This window comes from Squalius cephalus (assembly GCF_949319135.1).
Source record: "Squalius cephalus genome assembly, chromosome: 21".
NCBI classification, from domain to species: domain Eukaryota; kingdom Metazoa; phylum Chordata; class Actinopteri; order Cypriniformes; family Leuciscidae; genus Squalius; species Squalius cephalus.
In genome coordinates this window covers 4284830-4307738 of record NC_137142.1, presented here as the reverse complement: position 1 = coordinate 4307738, position 22909 = coordinate 4284830, and the positions used below count along the sequence as shown (strand labels likewise).

The window sequence follows — 22909 nt, the reverse complement described above, 5'->3', positions numbered from 1 at the left end:
GTAACACTTTACTTGAAGTGGTGTGCATAAGACTGACATGACACCTTCCTAATCATGACATGACACATGTCATGAGTATGAAGGAGGTTTTATGCATGTTAATGACAATTGTCATTAAGTGTCATTCGCTCAGTTATGTCATTTTTAATGCAAAGATGACATTGTTTGAGATGTCTTTGTTATGACAACTTGACATAAACCAATACATCATAACCTGTCAGTGTCTTTGTCATGACAACTTGACATTACCAAGACAACATAACCTGTCATAAATATGTCATAAACATGACCTAGCAGATTAATCATCAAACCTAAGAAACTACTTAGCTTTATGGGTTAACATTAAATTATATTTCTGACCACTTTTTTTCCAGTGGTAAAAATTGAATTTGTCATTAAAATGGTTTCCAGTGCCAGAGGATGCAAAGCAGCCGCAGAGCATCACGAGCCACACCATGCTGAACTGTAGGCAGAGTGTTCATTTCAGCATATGCTTAATTGGTCTTCCTCCAGACATACCGCTGAGCCATAGGGCCAAAAAGTTTTGTTTCATCGCTCCACAGAACAGATTCCTAAAACTTATGTGGCTTATTTATAGGAGTTTGAGCACTTTTCTTGTGCTTTTGGGTTAGTAGTGGTGTAGGCTACATCTTCTGGCATGCGTTTAGTACGTGCCTTACTGTGCAAGCTGAAACCTCAGTGCCTATTGCCACCAAGTCTTGCTGCAGGTCTTTTGCAGTCACTCAAGGGTTTTTCTGAACCTGCCTTCTCAGAAATCTAGTTGCAGCCGTTGATAGCTTCCTTTTTCTGCCCCATCCAGGTATGTAACCACTGTTCCTTCAACTTTGAACCTGCAAACTATGCTTCCAACAGTGTCTCTAGGAACATTTTGTGCATTTCGCTATCTTTTTGTATCCTGTTCCTTGTTTGTGAAGATGAGTTATTGAATAATATGTTAACATGAATAGTGTGTGAAGTGCTCAAAATGACCAATTAAACTATTTTTTCGCAACATGTGTAAATTAGGTACAAAAGTGCATTAGGTAATAAATTAATCAAAGTTTAATGAGATTTGTTACCATTTTATTTACATTAAATCATGATCTGTTAATCATTATGTAACATTTAATAAGTTCATTAGTTAACATTAACAAGCACATTATCTCATATTTCTATGTGTACATATAATTACTAACTAATGATCTGTTAAGCATTATATAATGTTTGTTAATGATTCATTAATGAAAGTTATTATACAGTGTTACCAAAATAAATATATATGTTGTGTTAAAATGCATATGTAGAGTTTAACAACATAAAATCTAGGACATACACACTTTTCTGGAGATAATTAACAGGGCTAGCTGCATATATGCAGGAAAACGGTCCTTTCTGCTGTCATTCATTTCAAGGATTTCACTTTTTTATTCTTGTTGTAGTTACTTTTCAAAATGCCATGTTCACACTGCTCTCTCTGAAAATGCTAGAATAGTTCATCCAGAAATGAAAATGACTTCTATTCTTCTGTGGAACACAAAAAGAGTTATTGTTCACAATAAAAGTGAATGGGTGGAATGCTGTGGAGCTCTAAGGTGGCAAAAAGCCCTGAGAATGTATTTTAAAATTACTCCTTATAATATGTGCATGTATTTTAAGTCTTCTAAAGTCATGTGCAGTTTATTTAAACAAAACGTGAACAAACACAAAATAAACAAAGACTTGACTTGAGCATGAACAGGAGATAAACTCACCAACAGCGGTAACACAAAAACAAAGCTTTACAAGAGACAATGGGAACATGATGGCTTTATATACACAAAGACTAATGACTAACATTATACACCTGCAAGCAATTAAACAGTTAACCAATGAGAAAAAGACACATAGAGCAAACGAAGCACATGACATTATCACATTAGTGGCAAGGGTATCACATTACATGACAAGAAACATGATAACAGGTGTGTTCGACGGAGTGATGAGATACTTAGTAGACTGTCCTCACTCAATGGCTGGCTGTCTAAGTGGTGTCCGCAAAAGAATATAGGGTTCATAGACAATTGGAAAAGTTTTTGGGGCAGACCTGACCTGTTGAAAAGAGATGGTATTCATCCCTCCTGGGATGGTGCTGCTCTTCTCTATAGTAATATGGCACATAGTCTTAGAGCTCAAACATGACAATCTGGGGCTCAGGTCAGGAAGCAGACAGACTGGCTAAACCGACCATCTGCTAGCTGTCTCACGTCACTGAGGTCAGATAAATCTCATCACATAGAGCCTCTTTCACCTAGCTATCATCATATAGAGACTGTGTCTGTTCCCCGAATTAGGAAATACAAAAAACTCCCAAACCCGTTTAAGGGTAAAAATGTAATCGATGTTCAACAAATAAAAAATAGATCTAATACAGATGAACAAATGATAAAGCTCGGGTTGCTGAATATTCAATCCCTTACTTCAAAAGCACTTATTGTTAATGATATGATTACAGATTATAACCTAGACGTGTTGTGTCTGACAGAAATCTGGCTAAAACCAGACAATTACATTACTTTAAATGAGTCCACCCCAAGATTACTGTTATAAAAACGAGCCACGTCTGAAAGGAAAAGGGGGAGGTGTTGCTGTAATCTATAGTAATATCTTCAGAATTACTGAGAAGTCTAGTTTCAAATATAATTATTTTGAAGTGTTGATGCTTAATGTAACACTATCTAGTGTAAATGATAAATCACGCTTAACATTTGTGCTGGCTACAGTATACAGGCCACCAGGGCACCATACAGACTTTATCAAAGAATTTGCAGATTTTTTATTGGAGTTAGTACTGGCTGCAGATAAAGTCCTAATTATTGGTGATTTTAATATACATGTAGATAACGAAAAAGACGCATTGGGATTGGCATTTAGAGACATTCTTAACTCTATTGGAGTTAGACAACACGTGTCAGGACCTACTCATTGTAATAATCATACTTTAGATCTAATATTGTCACATGGAATCAATTCTGCAGCAGAGTGATGATATCTCAGATCATTATCTAGTCTTGTGTATACTCCATTTAGCCAAGGTTGCAAAGCCAACTCCGTATTACAAATATGTTAGAACAATCACTTCTGCCACTAAAGATTGCTTTATTAAAAATATATATTAATAATATTCCTAATCAGTTTCATCTCCTCAGCATCCCAGATAGCTTAGAAGAACTTGATATTGCAACAGAAACTTTTGACTCTCTCTTTTCCAGCACTTTAGAAACAGTTGCTCCCTTGCGCTTAAAGAAGATTAAAGAAAATAGTCCAACGCCGTGGTACAACGAACACACTCAGGCACTTAAGAGAGCAGCCATAAAAATGGAGCGCAACTGGAAGAAAACAAAACTAGACGTTTTTTTAATTTCGTGGAGAGAGAGCATGATTGCGTACAGAAAAGCCTTAAAAACTGCTAGATCTGCATATTTTTCAACTCTCTTAGAAGAAAACAAACACAACCCTAGGTATTTATTTGACACAGTGGCTAACATAACAAGAAATAAAGCTTCTACTTCTGAAGTTTCCAAAGAGCATAGCAGTAACGACTTCATGAACTTCTTTACTTACAAGATTGATAATATTAGAGAGAAAATTATAACTATGCAATCACCTACTACAGTATCGCATCAGGCAGTGCATTGTAGTGTCCCTGAGGAAAAATTCCATTAATTCGTTGCAATAGGAGAGTGTCACAGTTGTGTTCTGTTTAGTTTGTTTTCATTGGACTTGTCTGCCTGTCTTCATGTCATGTATCATTATCAGTTCATCTGTATCACCTGGGTTTAGTTCATCATCATCATCATCATCATCATCTACTGTACTGTACATCACCTGTGTTCTGTTAATCAGTGTTAGTATTTAAGTTCTTCAGTTCAATCAGTCTTTGTCCGTTCTCTGTTGTATTTAGGTGTGTGTGAACCTTCTGCCTGTCTGTACCTGTTTGAATTATATCATTAGTAAACGTTTTGCATTGGAACTTTTGACTCCTCATCTTCTTCTACCTGCACCGCACCCTGACAGAGAGGAAGAATTGTCTAAACTCGTTAAATCATCTAAATCAACAACATGTATGCATCCTGCATCCATGACCCTATACCGACTAAGCTACTGAAAGAAATGCTTCCAGAGATCATAGATCCTCTTCTTAATATCATTAATTCATCTTTGTCACTAGGATATGTACTGAAAACTTTTAAGCTGGCTATTATTAAACCTCTTATTAAAAAAAAAACGCAACTTGATCCTAGAGAATTGGTCAATTACAGGCCGATCTTAAATCTACCCTTTTTGTCAAAGATACTAGAAAAAGTAGTATCCTCACAACTATGTTCCTTTCTAGAAAGAAATAGTATCTGCAAGGATTTCCAGTCAGGATTTAGGCCGTACCATAGTATGAGACTGCTCTCATTAGATTTACAAATGATTTGCTCTTATCATCGGATCGTGGTTGTATTAGTGTTACTTGATCTTAGTGATGCATTTGACACCATTGACCACAACATTCTTTTAAATAGAATCGAAAATTATGTTTACATCCTGTTTTTCGGTTGAAGTCCAAAGTAATCGATTGCCGAGTTCACGCGCGTGATCATAGGTAACTAAACCTATGCGCGTGAACTCGGCAATCGATTACTTTGGACTTCAACCGAAAAACAGGATGTAAACAAAGGTATTTGCGCTGGCTTAAATAACATCATTTTTATACATATCTTTCTCATCTACTGCAGTCAAATTCACTCGTGTTCACTCTGAAGGAATCACTCACATTTTCTGTGCACTTGTAATGACACATCAAGGATGTTAAGAGGCTAAAAGCAGGTTTAGTACTTGCCCCATTGAAGTCAACAGGGTGCACATTTTAAAAATAGAATAACTCGGTGTAGGCAACACCGATTTTTGTTGTTGTTCTCTGTATTGACAGCACTCCAAATGTACAAAAAAATGAGCTCAATGTAAAAATTGACCGGAGTTCTCCTTTAAGGGTACAGTACATCTTCTTGTCTGAGGGAGTACGCATAGATCGCGTCAAGATTCAGGCTGTGGTGGATTGGCCAGCTCCAGACTCCTGCAAGGCTCTGCAAAGGTTTCTGGGCTTTGGCTTAGGGTCCCACATTGTGTTAGATTTTTTTTCAGTCCGGCCCCCCTTTCGAGGGAACACAGTGGTTTTGATCATGGTGGACCGGTTCTCGAAGGCGGCTCATTTCAATCCTCTGCCCAAATTACCCTCTGCCAGAGAGACGGCGGTTGCTGTTATGGACCACGTAGTTTGCATTCATGGCCTCCCGATGGATGTGGTTTCTGACAGGGGACCCCAATTTGTTTCCAAATTTTGGAGAGAGTTTTGTAAGTTGCTGGGGGCAAAGCCAGACAGACTCTTCTGTAGGTGAGGGCGCACACTAAGGCTCAGGCCGATCTCCACCGGTCGAAGCCTCTCGTCTACATCATTGGTCAAAAAGTATGGCTTTCTTCCAAGAATATTCCTCTCCGCTCCGTTTGTAATAAACTTGTCAAATTTATTGGCCCATTCTCTGTCACTAAAATTCTTAGTCCAGTGGCAGTCCGCCTCAAACTTCCTCCTGCGTATGTAGCTGGTTTTTAAAAAATTGTAAAATGTAATGAAGATTGTTAGTGAACTTCATCAAAACTTAATTATTATTTTTTTGTGTTTTCATATTTGTGTGCTGAGTTGTAATCCGGTACAATGTACATAATTCTAGTGGAAACCATTCATGCAGAATATTGTTTTATATGAGGCACATATAGGCAAATGATACCTCGTGCTATGTGCGAACAGCACCATCTTTAGAAGCACATTTGCCGCTGACGGGGTCGGGTGTGCTCTCTCTCGCTCATCTGATGAGCGTGCTGGTAAGGACATTTTTAAGTGTATTAAACTATGTAATCGATTTATTTCATGAGATAAACGCTGGTTAAGTGAAATGAAAAGCTGTGATGTCATGAAATTGAATGCAGTTAATTGCTTTTGACTGTTTTACAGAGACTGGTTTTACTTACTAGCTTTCTCCATGCTGTATGAGCAGACTGAAGGGGAGAGACGTGTATCCCCAAAAAAATTAATTGTGCTCTGTATTTCTGCAGGTATGTTCAATTGTTTATTGTGTTATATGTTGAGAAATGTTTGAAATGTGAAAAAGTTTATATGAGTTTGATACATACAAAAAAGAGCGAGGTCTGTATGCAAAAGTGATGTCATATTGAAAGTGACAGTTTATTTGCGTAATTAACCTGTAACTTTTGACATTTTCCCCCCATCTAATGTATTTACTGATACAAGTAAGTGGTGAAGAAATTATATTTTCCCTTGTATATTATTTTGTATGCCATTTAAGGGTGACCTATGTTTTGTGGCTTACTATATTTTGTGATTTAATTAATTTTATTATTTGCCCTATGTTTTGTAACTATTAATTGATTAAATTAAGATCTTGAGAAGCACATTTGCCGCTGACGGGGTCGGGTGTGCTCTCTCTCGCTCATCTGACGAGCGTGCTGCTTTCTCCGTGCTGTATGAGCAGACTGAAGGGGAGAGACGTGTATCCCCCAAAAAATTAATTGTGCTCTGTATTTCTGCAGAATAAAGATCCTGAGACCTCTTCCATCAGCGTCGTCTTCACTGAATAGAAAACAAACACAACCAGAGTACAATGGTTACACGTACAGGAGAATTCCTTTAGTTTGTCATGTTTCCAAAATAAAACCCGTTTTTCACTCCCCCGTTAATCAGCCTGCTCCGGTTCCCTCACCGTCGCATCTTGTAGATGGGGAACCCACCTATTCGGTCAAACGTATTCTGGACTCAAGACGGAAGGGACGCGGATTCCAGTATTTGGTGGACTGGGAGGGTTATGGTCGGGAGGAGAGAAGTTGGGATCCTGCAAGGGACATATTGGATCACTACCTTATCGATGATTACAGTCGACAGGTGGGAGTGGGAGGGGTACTGTCACAGTTCACAGGTGTTCATCTTGCTTTTCCTGTTGTGTTTTCTGCGTTGCTGGGCAAAGCTTCTCAGCTGATGAGCTAATCAGCACAGCACACCTGAAGCTCGTCAGTACTGCCTTTAAATGTGGTGTGTTTGTTCTTGTCTTGTCAGATCGTTTTGGTGCTCATGCCTGCTGTTTCAGGAATTCTGAAAACCAACGGGCCATGTTGTGTTCTTTTCCTCTGCATCGGTTATACATCCCTTTCCATCATATTATGTCATGCTTTCTATGGTGATTCAGACTATTCATTGGATACATCATGTGGCTTCACATCCTGTCTGAGACTGTTATTGATGGTGACAGTATGGCTGTGCGCCAGTGTGATTCTGGATGATACACAGACATGATTAATAACTGTATGGGTAAAACATCTAGAAGCAGGCCAGTGAGCTGTAAAGCTGATGTCAAAGCTTGCAAACAATTGCTGAAGCTTTATCTATCTCTATCTCGAAGAAGAAGTAACTCCAACAAACCATGCATACTGTGTTATGTTCTACAAGTATTGAAGACAGTTCGATCTGTATTAATCCCTGGAAAAAGTTCATTAGCTTGATATATTTTTTTAATTATCATGTTTAATGAAATAACTATTTAAATGGTAGATCGTGTAAAGATGTCAATAATGTCATAAATGCTAGACAGAATAAATATTTTGCTTACACTTTATATTGAATACATATTATAAATCTCAGAGTATTAGTAGACTGTTAGATTAATGGGTGTTAGGGTTTGTAGAATAAGATGACATGTTTCAAAGTTACTTAAAGTAGAATGTCTGTTGAGGAGCATCAAAATAAAGTGTTAGCAGATATTAAGTCAAGCTACTAATACTCTAATTAAGAGTTAGTTGCAACGTTACTTAGTAGAATATCTAAAGTGGACCATTGAAATAGTGTTAAGATTGCATGTATTATTACACTTGAGAAACAATATTTTAAAAGTACATTTATGTAGTGACATATTTCAGTAATCTATATGATCTAATTAATGTTTTTTAATTAATGGTCTAAGTCACTGTGCTGCTAAACAAACCATTTATGTAGTGTAAATGTAGTGGCTCTGACTGTCAGATGCTCACACGCATGTATTAAGCAGTTGTGTGCTTTTGTAGGACACTGCTGCAAACCTCTGACCTTGCCAGTGATGCTTGTAATCGCAGGTGCGGGACAGCGCGATCATCATGGCACTGTAGAGGGGCAGGACCATGGCACAGAGACGCCAGCTGCGCCCGCGTCCAGCATCTGTGAAGCACTGCAACTTGCCCGCCAAGTAAAATGAGGTAAAGCCCAGGCCAGAGAAAGCAACTAAGACAAAAGGTGAGAGAAATAAAATATAGAGTAAAAGTAAATGCAAAGTTCTGTAAGAAACCATATACACTAGGAAATGACTGAAGTGAACTTTTTAATATCACAATTGTCTGCTAGACAGTGGTGATATTAAATGCCGTCTAATCCTAATATAGAAATAACAGTAATCTGACATGTGTCTGCTCTAAAGTTTCAAATGAGATCTCAACAATGTCTTAAAATGTGCTCAGATTTGCAAAATACCAAGCTCTGAAACCATTGGGATATATATACATTGTTGTATAGCACAGAACAGATCTTGTATTTTTCTGAATTCCATGGAAAAACATAAATAAAAATGGGATTTGCTAGCACTCTTCCTACTTTCCTGCTCTCTGCAAACCTGTTGCCCTGGCAACCTGAGGTAGCATTAAAGAATCAAGATAGATGTATTGCTGTTGCATTTTTAAACTCTGTATTACATCTCATTTATTGAGATACTACAGTTTCTACTTACTATAAATGAGATTGAATAGAGATTTGGACTCCAGCAATGTTGCATTAAAAAGCATAAACTGATAAGGTGTGAAAACAAATAATTAGGCATCCAAGCTACTAAATCAAAATTTGCACATTGGATTCTGCAAAGTGATTATGCGCACTCTCTGTAACAATCGTAAGACACACAATGTCGGTTTTCCTAATCAGGGGTTCACATTTACACTGACAGTGATTGCATTGACGGAGGTTGCCCAAATCACTTACTGTTTGTTGGGTACTAGATGTTCCTGCTTAACTAGAGACTGACTGTCTGCCCTCCCGCTGGTGCATTGCTTCTCATTTGCATCAAGTCTACCTTGGTTGCATTACCCCTCTTCAATCACTCATGTTGCCTCAAATTGTAAAACTCTCAATGACAACGAAAGACTAAAAATGTCAATGCTACATCAAATACTTTTTTAAAAAAAAATTTTTTTTTTAAAGTACAATGTTTAAAATTATGCAATAAATTACTCTGACGTCACATTCATATGGGTCTCATTCATAAACGTGTGTGCAAAATCTGCCTACAAACTATTTCATTTCATACAAAAATGTATTTAGGAAAAAAAAAGGAAGGAACAACTAACTACACATACTGTATGCAAAAATCACATCTGGGTGCCTATATCATCAAATTTTATACATAAATATCTCCTCTTAAGTATATTCCATCATATACACAGAAAGAGAGCGTCATATGTTTGCTGAGAGTAACAAAAGGTTGTAAAGGAAAGGTTGTGCTGTGGGTATGTTTTATGCAGATGTCTATCCTTGGGCAAGCAGTCGGAGAGTGGAAAGAACACATGCCTCTTTGTGGAGTATGGTGAGGAGACAGGTAAATATAATTTTCCGAGGAATAGCTTACAGGAGATCAGTGGAGTATCACAAAGAGAGCCCTGGAGACTCATAAGGAGATGGCTGTTTCACAAGGGAACTTCACAGGTAAGTAGAGAGAGTATAGTCCGTATTGGAGACCAGACAAAGAGTGACTGTGAAGTGTGTGCTTTTATACAGGTCCTGATTGGTGTGCTGACGAGGGACAGGTTCAGGTGATCAGTATTCGGGTGAGAGTGAACGTTGGATGTGTGAGACAGAGGAGCCTGGTGAGTGCGCGACACACGTGTTTTCTATTAGGCAGAAATTTTTGTGAGAACTTCTCCTGTGCATACAAATATGATATAATCAGGGTTCAAGAAGGCCTAAAGAATAAGAAGAAGATGAAGAAGTAGTTTTATTTATATAGCGCCTTTCCATAGCTCAAGGTCGCTTTACATTGTACATTACAATACATTTAAACAACCACACATACATTACAGTCACATAGGATACATATAGTCACATTATCCAAAATGCATGTTATATAGATATGTTGCCTACACCGAGTTATTCTATTTTTAAAATTTGCACCCTGTTGACTTCAATGGGGCAAGTACTAAACCTGCTTTTAGCCTCTTAACATCCTTGATGTGTCATTACAAGTGCACAGAAAATGTGAGTGATTCCTTCAGAGTGAACACGAGTGAATCTGACTGCAGTAGATGTGAAAGAAATGGATAAAAATGATCGAAAAAAAAGAAAAAAGTAGTCGATTGCCGAGTTCACGCGCATAGGTTTAGTTACCTATGATCACGCGCGTGAACTCGGCAATCGACTACTTTGGACTTCACCCGAAAACAGGATGTAAACACAGGTATTTGCGCTGGCTTAAATAACATCATTTTTTATCCATTTCTTTCACATCTACTGCAGTCAGACTCACTCGTGTTCACTCTGAAGGAATCACTCACATTTTCTGTGCACTTGTAATGACACATCAAGGATGTTAAGAGGCTAAAAGCAGGTTTAAAACTTGCCCCATTGAAGTCAACAGGGTGCAAATTTTAAAAAGAGGATAACACGGTGTAGGCAACACCGATTTTTGTCGTTGTTCTCTGTATTGACAGCACTCCAAATGTACAAAAAAATGAGCTCAATGTTAAAATTGACCGGAGTTCTCCTTTAAAGTGGATACGTGATGCCACAGGTAGCCAGTGAAGGTCATGAAGCAGAGGAGTAATGTGAGCAGAACGCCTAGTGGAGGTGAGAACTCTTGCTGCAGAGTTTTGAACGTACTGTAATCTTGCAATACGTTTTTTTGGGAAGACCAAGAAATAAGGCATTGCAATAGTCCAGGCGTGATGTGATTAATGCATGAATTAAGGTTTCAGGATCAGCTAAAGTGAGAGAAGATCGTAGACGGGCAATATTACGAAGATGGAAAAAAGAGTTTTTAACAAGAGAAGAAACTCTGAATAGCACAATAGTATTACTATAACATAAGTACATAGTAAAGACAATTTCTGTTCAAACTATTGGCCTTATTAAAGCACCTATTGGTGCAACAACTCTTCACTCAAATGGTGTGATCCTACTTAGGTTACGCACACTTATTTCCCATTTAATAGGAAATGCAACCATCCCACCACATGTAATGCATTACATTCAAAATTGTAACCATGAATAATTATTTACTTTGTAGCCTTGGGCAACTCATAATGTCCTTGATGATGTGAATTAGTGATATGGAGCGAGATGGGGTCTCTTTGCATAAAGAAATTAAACAAAAATAGAGTGTTTTCTATTACCATCTTTTATTACCATTTCTTAAGAATATTTTAAATGGCACATCTTAAACCATATTGCCATAGAGAATTTTTTTAAGAGTAATGCCTACATAAAAATCACTACATCTTAAAGACAATAAACAACCTATCTGTGAGAACAGTCTTTAAAAGTTTCACCTAACACAATTAGATTTGGGTTGTAATAAATCGAAGACAGGTACAGTACCAGTCAAAAGTTTGGAAACGTTACTATTTTTAATGTTTTTGAAAGAAGTCTCTTATGCTCATCAAGCCTGCAGTTTAAAAAAAAAAAACAACAACAACAAAAAAAAAACAGTAATATTATGAAATATTATTACAATTTAAAATAATGGTTCTCTTTTTTAATATACTTTAAAATGTAATTTTTTTTGTGATGCAAAGCTGAATTTTCATCAGCAAGTACTCCAGTCTTTGGTGTCTTATGATCCTTCAGAAATCATTCTAATATGCTGATTTATGATCAATGTTGGAAACAGTTGTGCTGCTTAATATATTTTTTTATAACATGAGATACTTTTTTCAGGATTATTTGATGAATAAAAAGTTAAAAAGAACTGTATTTATTTAGAATAGAAATCTTTTGTAACAATATACACTACCGTTCAAAAGTTTGGGAACAATAACTTTTTTTTTTTTTAAAGAAATTAGTACTTTAATTCAACAAGGATGCGTTAAATTGATAAAAGGTGATGGTAACGATTTATATTGTTAGAAATGTTTTTATTTTGAATAAATGCTGTTTTTATGAATAAATGCTGTTAACGTTTTACTCATCAATGAATCCTGAAAAAAGTATTCCAAAAAAATATATTAAACAGCACAACTGTTTCCATCATTGATAATAACTGAGTATCAAATCATCATATTAGAATGATTTCTGAAGGATCATAAGACACCAAAGACTGGAGTACTTGCTGATGAAAATTCAGCTTTGCATCACAAAAATAAATTACATTTTAAAGTATATTAAAAAAGAGAACCATTATTTTAAATTGTAATAATATTTCATAATATTACTGTTTTTTTTTTTGTTTTTTTTTTGTTGTTTTTTTTTAACTGCAGGCTTGATGAGCATAAGAGACTTCTTTCAAAAACATTAAAAATAGTAATGTTTCCAAACTTTTGACTGGTACTGTATGTATTTTGACTGGATATAACTTTGAGAGGAACTTTAGGTTTCCCTTAACGCAAGAAGTCTAGGAATTTTGAATCTGTGCGATTATGTAACAAAAGCACTCTTTGCATTTCACATTCATTTATGCTGTAAATGAAGGGCTAAGATGTAGATTTCAAAACAACTTTAATTTTGTAGCAGATTATATATATATATATATATATATATATATATATATATATAAAATCAAAGCAAAACTAGTGTCTGAAAATAAAAACATTGATGTCACGGTTATGTTCTGTTTTGGCTTAGTTCTGATGTGCTCTCCGTTCCTGTGTTAATTTTCTGTCTTCAGTTGACGTAGTTTCCTAGTATGTGCCTATAGTTACCATAGTAGCCAATTGTGTCCACCTGTCCATTGTTAACTTACCTGTTTAGTCCTGTGTATATATACCCCCTTTTTAGTTCAGTCTCTTGTCAGTTCTTGTTGACACTATGTGTGTTTTTTTGTTCTTCTGTATATTTGTATGATCTCCTGAGTATTTTACTTTATTATTAAAAGATTGTTTGAATTTGATATTCTCCTTCGTTTGATTGAACCATGCCATTACAGAAGAACCGACCCTTGTTATGAGCTCAATGGATGATTCAGCCCACCTGGTGTCCTGGAACGATGGCACGCTCAAGGTATGCTTTTGGAGTGGGCTGAATAACCATCTAATCTGTCTGATGCCCAGGGGAGAAACATCTTGCATCCTGGCACAGTACGTCGACTACGCTCTATGGCTCACCCTTCACGGTTGGAGAAGTAAAAGACAATGTCATTCAGTCATAGCCCTCCCAGTCCACTCCTGTCCTACTGATCCCGCATTTGGGAGACCAGAGCCAAAACCCACCAAGGACCTTCCGCGGATGGAGAAGGTCACTTCGTAGCCAGAGCTGAAGTACTCGTCCTGGAGCCCGGGCTAGTTGCAATGTCTGACCAGGTGCAAGAGTAAGAGCACATGGAGTTTGACTGTGTGAAGTTGGGCCCCAACCATACCTCAGCCCTGAGGTAAATTTGCTCCCTACAAGTTTAAGTAATATAATGGACTCCCTGGTTCCATTCAGCTCTTATGTTCAGCTCCACCAGACTCCCTTGTCCCTCTGGCTACGCCTTGGTCAGTCATCGCTCTGCAGCCCCACAGACTTCCGGGTCTTCAGCTGCACTTCGTCCCTCCACCCCTTGGGCTTCATCGGGCTCCGCCTTCCTTCTGGCTCCACCTTGGTCCTCGGTCACACCGGCTCTGCCTCAGTCCTCTGGCACCCCACCTCCACCTCGGACCCTCCGTTGTTATGGCTCCGCCTCGGCCTTCAGGACCATCAGTGTTGCCCTCTCTCTATGGCTCCTTGGCTCCGCCTGGGTCACCAACTATCCTGGCTCCACTGCGGGTCTTCAGACATCTGACTCTACTCTGTCCCCCTGGAGGGGGAGACTACTGTGATGTCATTGTCCAGCTCAGTTCAGTTCTCATACAATGGTGTCAATGCAGGCAGATCTTATATTAGATATGTATTAGATAATAATATTAAGTGTCCCAGACTAAGCAAGCCAGAGGCGACAGTGGCAAGGAACCCAAACTCCATCAGGTGACAGAATGGAGAAAAAATAAACTCGTCAGAAACCAGGCTCAGTCGCTCAGTTCTCCTTTGGCCAACAAACGAACAGTGCATGATTATGATTCAGACAGCATTACGATCAGAAGTCAGATTGGGATCGTAACATTCAAAATAGTTAATCCAGTTCCATCTGGTTGAAGATCGCAATCAGTTGTAGAGGTTCTTCTGGGCCCAGTTGCACAAACCCCTTAAGCTAAGAAAAATTATTAACAGGGATTTGTGCAACAGCTGCTGGTCATTAGGAATAGAAACTATCCTACGTCCAGAGAACTCTTTTATCCCAAAGATGGAAGAAACTTTTATTCCTCACAAACATGATTTTTAGTATTCAAACCTGTGTACGTGCCAGCACATAATAGACCAGTTGGGTAAAAAAAGACAGCAAACAACAGCTGTATATTAGGGTAGACACCTGTTACTATAGAGTGTAAATTAAAACAGGGCAACTGAACCACAGAAGACCACTGGAAGATCGACATTCTTTTGTTGCACACAAAGGAAATGCATTAGAGCCAGAAGATCTTCATCAAAAGATCCAATACAAAAAAAGGGGTGCGAAGAAAGAGAAAGAGCCTGCTTTCAGGAGAGATGAAGCTTGAAGAAAATGCAGACGTAAATGCACTACTGGTGCGTCACTGATCTGTCCAATCTCTGCTGATATATACTATTCTCAAGCCTCAAAGTCTCAAAGAGTCCAGGGCTTTGCTGATAAATGCAGACTGCTTTTTCAAAAGTGATGCAGCTCTAAGAAGCAAAGTGAGTGTTTGGCCAGATGGGACCCATTACCAGACACTAAGCCTCCTGGCAAGACTACAAGTTTGGTAATTAAGTTATAAGTGGAAATGACAGCCTTTTGCTTTTATTAGATTTTTTGTTATAATTGCATCTTCTTTTGCCTGCAGATGCTTATTATACTGAATAAAATATTAAACTCTATAAATAAAGAAAACCACAGAACAAAAACATCTGTAACACTTTATAAGGGTACATGAATAATCATGTATTGACACTTGAATTAATACTTACTTTAACATGAACTAATGATTAATGAACACATTAACTAATCAAGAATGATACTATGACTATGGATTTATGTTGTTTGATAGTAATGAACTGTAAGTGGTACCTAGCAAATGTTCCACTAACTGTAGTGTATATGTTTCCTGTTTGGGTATTTATTTTGGGGAACAAAAAAAAATATTTATTTTTATATTTAGGTTTTAAATTTTTTTTTAAGCTTTTGTATAGCTGGGTATAAGCCAGAGTAGGGTGAGTTTGAAGTTTGAAATAATCTTGTAAAACAGTATCAAATTATCGGTTATAGAGTTATTAGTGTATTTAGTATTTTCTACATTTGATAACAAGGATCCATGTAAATAATGGTGAACTAATGTGCCATCCAATATATGCTATAATGAGACCGCAGATGGCAAAATTTTACATTATGAAAATATTAAATTATTCATGCATAATTCAAAGTCAGAGTACTTCTTGTTTATTCTTAAAGAGACTGTTTAGTTTAGTTTCCCCCTAAATGTTAATTAAACCATATGACAGGTTAGCTGTTATGATTCCTGTCTTGTTTTTTTATTTTTTTATTCAAGAAATGTTTTACAATAGTGCAAACATACATTTCTTAGAAATATAGAACAATTCCAAAAAAGCATATATTAAACAAATGAAGTCAATTTTGCACAATCATAGGACATAAAAAGGAAATAAAATAAAAAACTGAAAGAAAAAAATAAAATAAATAAATAATAATAATAATAATAAACAAAACAGCAGAGACATAAATCATGGTACATGAAAGATCTCATCATATTTTTTCAGAAAAGACGTACATTTTCTATTATCAATTGTTCTTAGTGATTTGATTAAATATTTTACTTCACAAAGGAAATCATTAAAAGTAGGAATTTTCTTAAGAAACCTTTACTTGTGAAAGTAAAATTTTGCCACAAGGATAAGGAAGTTAACAGTAGATTCTAAAGATTTGTTTGGGTTTTCAAAAAGACAAATTACATCCTTTATGCATAGATTTCATATTAACTTTAGAAAAACAATAAGAGCTTAAATCATTCCAGAAAATTTAAGAAACATTACAAGAAAAAAAAACAAATGACAGATGTCTTCAACTTCATTATTACAGAAGGTGCACAGTATTTGGACAAAAGTGCGTTACAAGGGTATATATTATGCAAAATTTTTAAATGCACTTCTCTCATTTTATTGGGTATACAATATTTAAATGGTAGTAACCATGTTTTCTTCCACTGAATGTTATCTATTATAGAATTCCAAAAGAATTTTCCTTTTGGAGTACATAGATTTCTAGATTGAGAGAGTTGACGTATAAATGTATTATTACAATCTTTACTTAAAAGCGAAACCCCATCCAAACGTAACAAAGATAATTGTTTAGAACATGCCTCATGGGTAAGGGAAGCTTTCATCAGACATTTTAAACCACTTGGAATAGCCTTTATGACAGAGTTAAATTCTTTAAATGGAACAGGATATTGGTAGATATTCATAAAACGCTCATAGGATAACAAATCACCATTAGAGTTGAATAGATCTGCAATAAAAATTATGTTTTTATTAAACCATTTCTCAAGAAAGAATGATCTATTTCTAATTTTAATATCCGAGTTATTCCATAAGATGGTTTTATGGGGGGAAAAGTTGTGGTTGTAAACCAATTTCCAGGCTAACAGAGCTTGTTGATGAAAACTAGCCAGTTTAATGGGTAATTTACCAGTGGAGTAATTACATTTCATCAAAAAAGAAAGGCCACCTACCCTTTTAAATATGTTATTTGGGATAAAATACCACATAGTGTCTGACCCAAGCAAGCATCTCTTCAACCAATTAATTTTGAATGTGTTGTTGGTATCATCAAAGTTCAGGACTTCAAGACCACCCTCACTTCTTTTGTTTGCTAAAATGTATTTCTTCAATTTGTGAGATTTATTATTCCAAATAAAATCAAGAAAAATCTTATCAATATTTTTGGAGGTGTGATTATCTACAGCTAAAGACAGGGAAGGGTACACAAATCTGGATAATCCCTCTGCTTTGGATAAGAAGACTCTGCCTACAATTGACAGATCTCTTTGCAGCCAACTATTAAAAATAAATTTAGTTTTGGATAGACGTGAAGAAAAATTCAGAAACTGTCTACTAATTAAATTTTTCGTTATGAATCCCCAAATATTTCACTTCATTTTTAACTGGTATATTTTCAATTTTAGATTCTACATTGTCAAATAAGCAAATAATTTCACACTTGGATAAATTAAGTTTGAGTCCAGAAGCATTAGAGAAGGCATTAATTGTAGTTAAGACTGGAGAAACTTGCTCTTTATCTTTTAAGAATAAAGTGGTATCATCTGCTAATTGTGAGATACGAATCTCTCTGTTAAAGACTCTAAGACCAACAAAGTTATCATTACGCAATATATCAATGGATAATGTTTCTACAACCACTAAAAATAACAATGGGCTTAAAGGGCAACCCTGTCTTATTCCTCGAAGAATAGGAAATCTTGGTGATGTTCGTGAATTTAAAATTATACAGCTATCAATATCTTTGTACAACATTAATGAAACTGGATGGGAATCCAAAAGCCCTTAAAGAGCTAATAAGGAACTGATGCTCTACAGTGTCGAAGGCCTTGTAAAAGTCAAGGAATAAGATGATGGCATCAGACTCAATTTCTTCTTTATAATCAATAAGATCCAGAACAAGACGAGTATTACAGCTAATATGACGTCCTTTCATAAAGCCGGTCTGTGTTTCATTAATGATATGATGTAAATGTTGTTTTAATCTCTTGGCAAATATAGAAGCAAATAATTTATAATCAAAATTTAGAAGTGTGATAGGGCGCCAATTATCAATTAAAGTTACATCTTTGTCTGGTTTGGGAATAAGAGATATCACTCATTGTTTCATAGTGGGAATCATCGTTCCAGTTTTTAGACATTCTTGAAGCATTAATAAAAAGGGTTGCTCTAAAATTTCCCAGAAGTGTATAAAGAATTCTAAAGTGAGGCCATCGCATCCAGGCGACTTCCCTTTTTTCATCGATTTCATTGCATCCCTAATTTCTATGAATGAAACAGGAGCCTCACATAATAACTTAAATTCATCACTAATTTGCGGTAGCCTATATAGTTCTTAATTTGTAGGTATGAATCACTTTGGTTTGCCTGAAAATCAGAGGAGTATAATTTTCTATAAAAATTTGTGACAAAATTCTCTATTTCTTCAGAGTGTTTTGAAACAGAATTGTTAATTTGCAAAGCAGCAATGCTTTTCCTTTTAAAATTCCTTTTCTCAAGTGAAAAAAAAAAAGCTAGTATTTTTCTCTCCCTCCTCAATCCATCTCGCCCTGGACCTAACGAAGGCACCTTTAACTATTAGCAATTCTAATTGCATGGTTTTTAACTGACTATAATTTCTGTAACAGAGAGATTCTCTTTTTTGACTAAGTTTTTAATGTTGCTTAACAAGTTAGCTTCTCTATCAGCATAAACCACTTTAAGGGCCTTAGCTCTATTAATAGCTAGTGATCGAGCTTTAAATTAAAAAAATTCCCAATTAGCATCACGTGACTCAAGCTCATTTTTTGAAAATATTTGTTTAACTAATCCCTTGATCTGATCATTAAATATTTTATCTTTTAGCAGAGTATTGTTCATCTTCCAATAACCACGCAAGGTATTCTTCTTTTGTTTTGTCTGCAGATTCAACTTAATTACTAAGTGGTCCGAGAATGGAGCATACTGGTGACTAACATCAAACACATATTGCAGTATCTGTTGAGAAATCAGAAAAAAATCTATTCTAGATTTAGAAGTTAGCAACTTATTACTCCATGTAAATTCCTTAACATCTGGATGATAGTAGCGCCATGCATCTGCAATATGGAGATGATCACACAAGGTACAAATAATGTTATTACTGAGGCCCATTTTAGGAGGAAATCTGTCAGCTGAATTATCTAAAACAACATTAAAATCTCCAGCAATAATAATAAATGCCTGTTGATATTTATTTTTTAAAACTTCAATTTTACCCTGTAATGATGAAATAAGACTCTTGTTGGCAGAACTTAAATTGTGGCCATAAATATTCAGCCTGATCTCACGGCAATTCGTCCGAATTCTACGAGGTGGCTAATTCGTACGAATTCATACGACCTCACTCGTACGAATTCGTACGATTTTTGCTAAATCGTACATATTTTACGAATTGACCAATTCGTATGAATTCATACGAATGACCTACCCCCTGACCCCGCCCCTAAACCTACCCATCACGTGGATTTAGACAAATCGTACAAATTCGTACGAGTGAGGTCGTACAATTCATATGAATTAGCCACTTTTTTATCACTCGTACGAATTCGTACGAATTGGTCGTGAGATAGCGTTGAAATATTACATATTATAAAAGTAGCATTATCAAGTTTAGTGACAAGAATAACCCATCTTCCTTCCGTAGAAACCAAAGACTCAGCAATATCTCCATTAAACTTGTTAATAAAAATGAGAACACCAGCGGAATGGTTAGATCCATGACTAAAGTAAATCCCCCCATTGTGATTTCCAAAAACGAACATCACTCTCACATGAATGAGTTTCTTGTAAGAGTATCAAGTCAGCATTTGTTCTTCTACAGTATAAGAATAGAGCCTTTCTTTTAGTGAGATCTCTCAAGCCACGAGTGTTTAACGAAATAATACTCAAAGAATTAAATTCCAAGTCTTGCATTTACATAAAAGAAAAAAAGAAAAGAGATAGAAAAAGACAACAAAAGAATATTACTTGGATAATAAGAATAAAACCCAGAACAATAACAAGAACACAGAAGGTTTTGCTTACCGCTGTGAATGCGAGCTAACACGGAGGTAGTTAAAGCTAACTTATACCTTGAAACTTAGGCAAAAGTAAAACTGTAAGGGAGGAGAAAAACTTACTTATGCTGTAGGAACCACAGCAGAGTGCAAAAAACTTGAACGTTGCTCCCTAAAGGCAGACCGCAAATAACGAATGTCCATGCGCAAATCAAGAGTCAAGTTCGATTGCAGGTGCTTCACGTAGTCTGTGAATTAAAGAAATCAGTCCACACACAACTCAGGAGTTCAATTTGAACGCTGTAACACCTCGACGTTGCATCTCAGGGGTTCATTTCAAGTCTTTTTCCAGCAACAAAAGCATGGGGACCCTTCCATGAAACCACCTTTCCATCCTCACGAGCCTTCTTGACAAGCGGCCATAATTTGGCTCTAGCATCCACATCCTGCTTGATCAACGCCTCCTTGATGCGAAGCTTGTTTTCCTTTAGAAAGCCAGAGTCTTTTGCTGCCCGCCATACCAAGTCTCTGTAGGTTTGCATGGTAAAACGCATGATGATATTTCGGGGTGCTCCGTCGGATCTCCTTGGCCCCAGGCGGTGTACAACATCAATTACATCATCCATTTTGTTTTGGATACTAGGGATCATCTTTCTTCGGATGTCGATCGTCACGCTTCTCGCATCTTCTCCATCACGTTCAGGGACCCCCTGTAGTTTGAGACCACTGCATTTCATCCAGGTTTTCTTTTAGACATACGTTTTCAGCTCGCAGATCCTTATTCTCCTTTTCAAGTTGAACGATCTTGCTTTCGTGCCTCTTGACTTCTTCGCTAATTTGGGAGACCTTTTCAGATAGTTTGTCGAGTTTTTCGCAAGAAACGGCAACCTTACCGCGCGTTTCATCCACTTTAGTAGTAAGCTTCTGGATCGCGTCAAGGATTGTAGACAAAGAAACTTCGTCCTTGCCTTTTGCATTCGCAAGATTCTTGGATGGAGTAGAGGAAACAGGCCTTCAAAAACCTCTTCAAAGGCACCGACATCTGTCTCAATATTAATATTCTCCAGGTCGGCCGATTCCATGCAGCTCTCTTCCACGAGGTGTCCAGCTAATATAGCGCTTTCTTGAAAGGACTGATCCTTCTTTTTTTTGCCCATTGCAACAAGTCAAAAGTATTGCCAAAAATAATCGATGGAAATAATCATAAACTGATCATTACATACTCAAAACTCAAATCTCATCTTGTTAACTTTAAACTCCTCAAAACTACTTGGACGCTTAAATAACGCGACTATTCACACCTCTGCCATCTTGGCTCCTGATTCCTGTCTTGTGTTCCCCTTGTCTTGTGTGGACTTTTGTCATTTCCTGTGTCATGTTTTGTAGTCCATTGTAGTTTTTCTTGTTTATTAGTCTCCCCAGGTGTTTCTAATTAATTAGCCACGCCCCCTTGTTATCTTGTTTAGCTTGTTTGCCTGTGTATTTAAGCCCTGTGTCTAGTTTCAGTCTGTGAGTTCTTGATGTTGTAGTTGTCCCGAGTCCCTAAATAAAGTGTGCTGCGTGTGGATCCTGCTTCCTCCTATGTTTCAACCGCAACGTTACATTAGCTCTTTATTTGTTCTTGATTAGTCATGCCTTCACTAATCATTAGTTCAGGTTAAAGTAAGTGTTAATAAATATACCCTTATTGTATTAGCAAAGTATTTGAGGAATTGTGAGACATTTTGTGGGATTAGATGGCTTTTCTTGTTTAAACTTAAAATACAGAAATTGGTATAATATCAACATTTTAAAATTTGATATTAGTTGACACCCTCAAAAGATCAATCCCTTTTTTCATCCAATTAGGCATCATTCTCAAGTTACAACCCTAAATGTAGGCCTACAGCGCTCATTAACAAAAACTACCCATGTGGGGAAAAAATCTCATAATCTTCATGCAAAAAAATAAAATAAAGTAATTAATACAGGGTTTGTTTAGATGAGATTCTTGTTGTCAGTGGGCAGCTGTTCTTGCCAATCACCACTGCAAACGTAGTTAATTAAAATATCTCGGTTCTCCCATCAGATTTAAATAGTTTTAACATTTCACTGATAAACACAATTACTGTCCTTCATACATATTAATACAGCAATATGTGAATTCCTGCAAGAATAAACAGGAAACTAATGAGATAGTCGGATCATCAAAGAGCTGTTGGATTTTACTTGCAGGCTCAAAATTAAGGTTACCGAAGAACTTTTGGAGAAGAAAAGGAAATTAAGACAATATCTCGGCTGCAAATAAATGTTGGAAACCTCATTTCTTCGCCTCAACATAATCAAATTATTCTCACTCTTGGAAGTGAAATTAGAGCTTGATCTTTCAATGCAAAGACTGCATTTTTTGCCTATATTTTTCATATAGGGCCAGCAAACATTTATATTTATGGATTATAATATTTTTGTGGACGTTAATTTGGTAACACTTTATTTTGATGGTCCAACAGACATTCAGTTGACTATACGTAACTTTGCAACTACATGTCAACTTATTCTACTAACCCTAACCCTAGCCTAACCTAACCCCTTATTATACTAACCCTAACAGTTTACTAATACTCAACTACTAGTTGAAAAAATGAAGGTGCAACATTACTTATAGTCAACAGAATGTCTAAAGGGGACCATCAAAATAAAGTGTAGTGGCTAATTTCTCGTTAGACACAAACCTTAATGTTTTACCTACATATTACTTTCATTTCACTATTGTAAAGTG

The 22909-nt window shown here is 36.5% G+C and overlaps 1 protein-coding gene across 1 annotated transcript in view; it reads right to left on the bottom strand.

The window, feature by feature from the left end:
• Positions 1-22909, bottom strand: part of plpp4 (phospholipid phosphatase 4) — a 116895-nt gene that overhangs the window by 3531 nt on the left and 90455 nt on the right. Inside the window, exon 6 of the mRNA XM_079855112.1 lies at positions 8171-8341. Within this exon, the coding sequence (XP_079711238.1) occupies positions 8171-8341 (171 nt within the window). The remainder of the gene's footprint in view (positions 1-8170; positions 8342-22909) is intronic.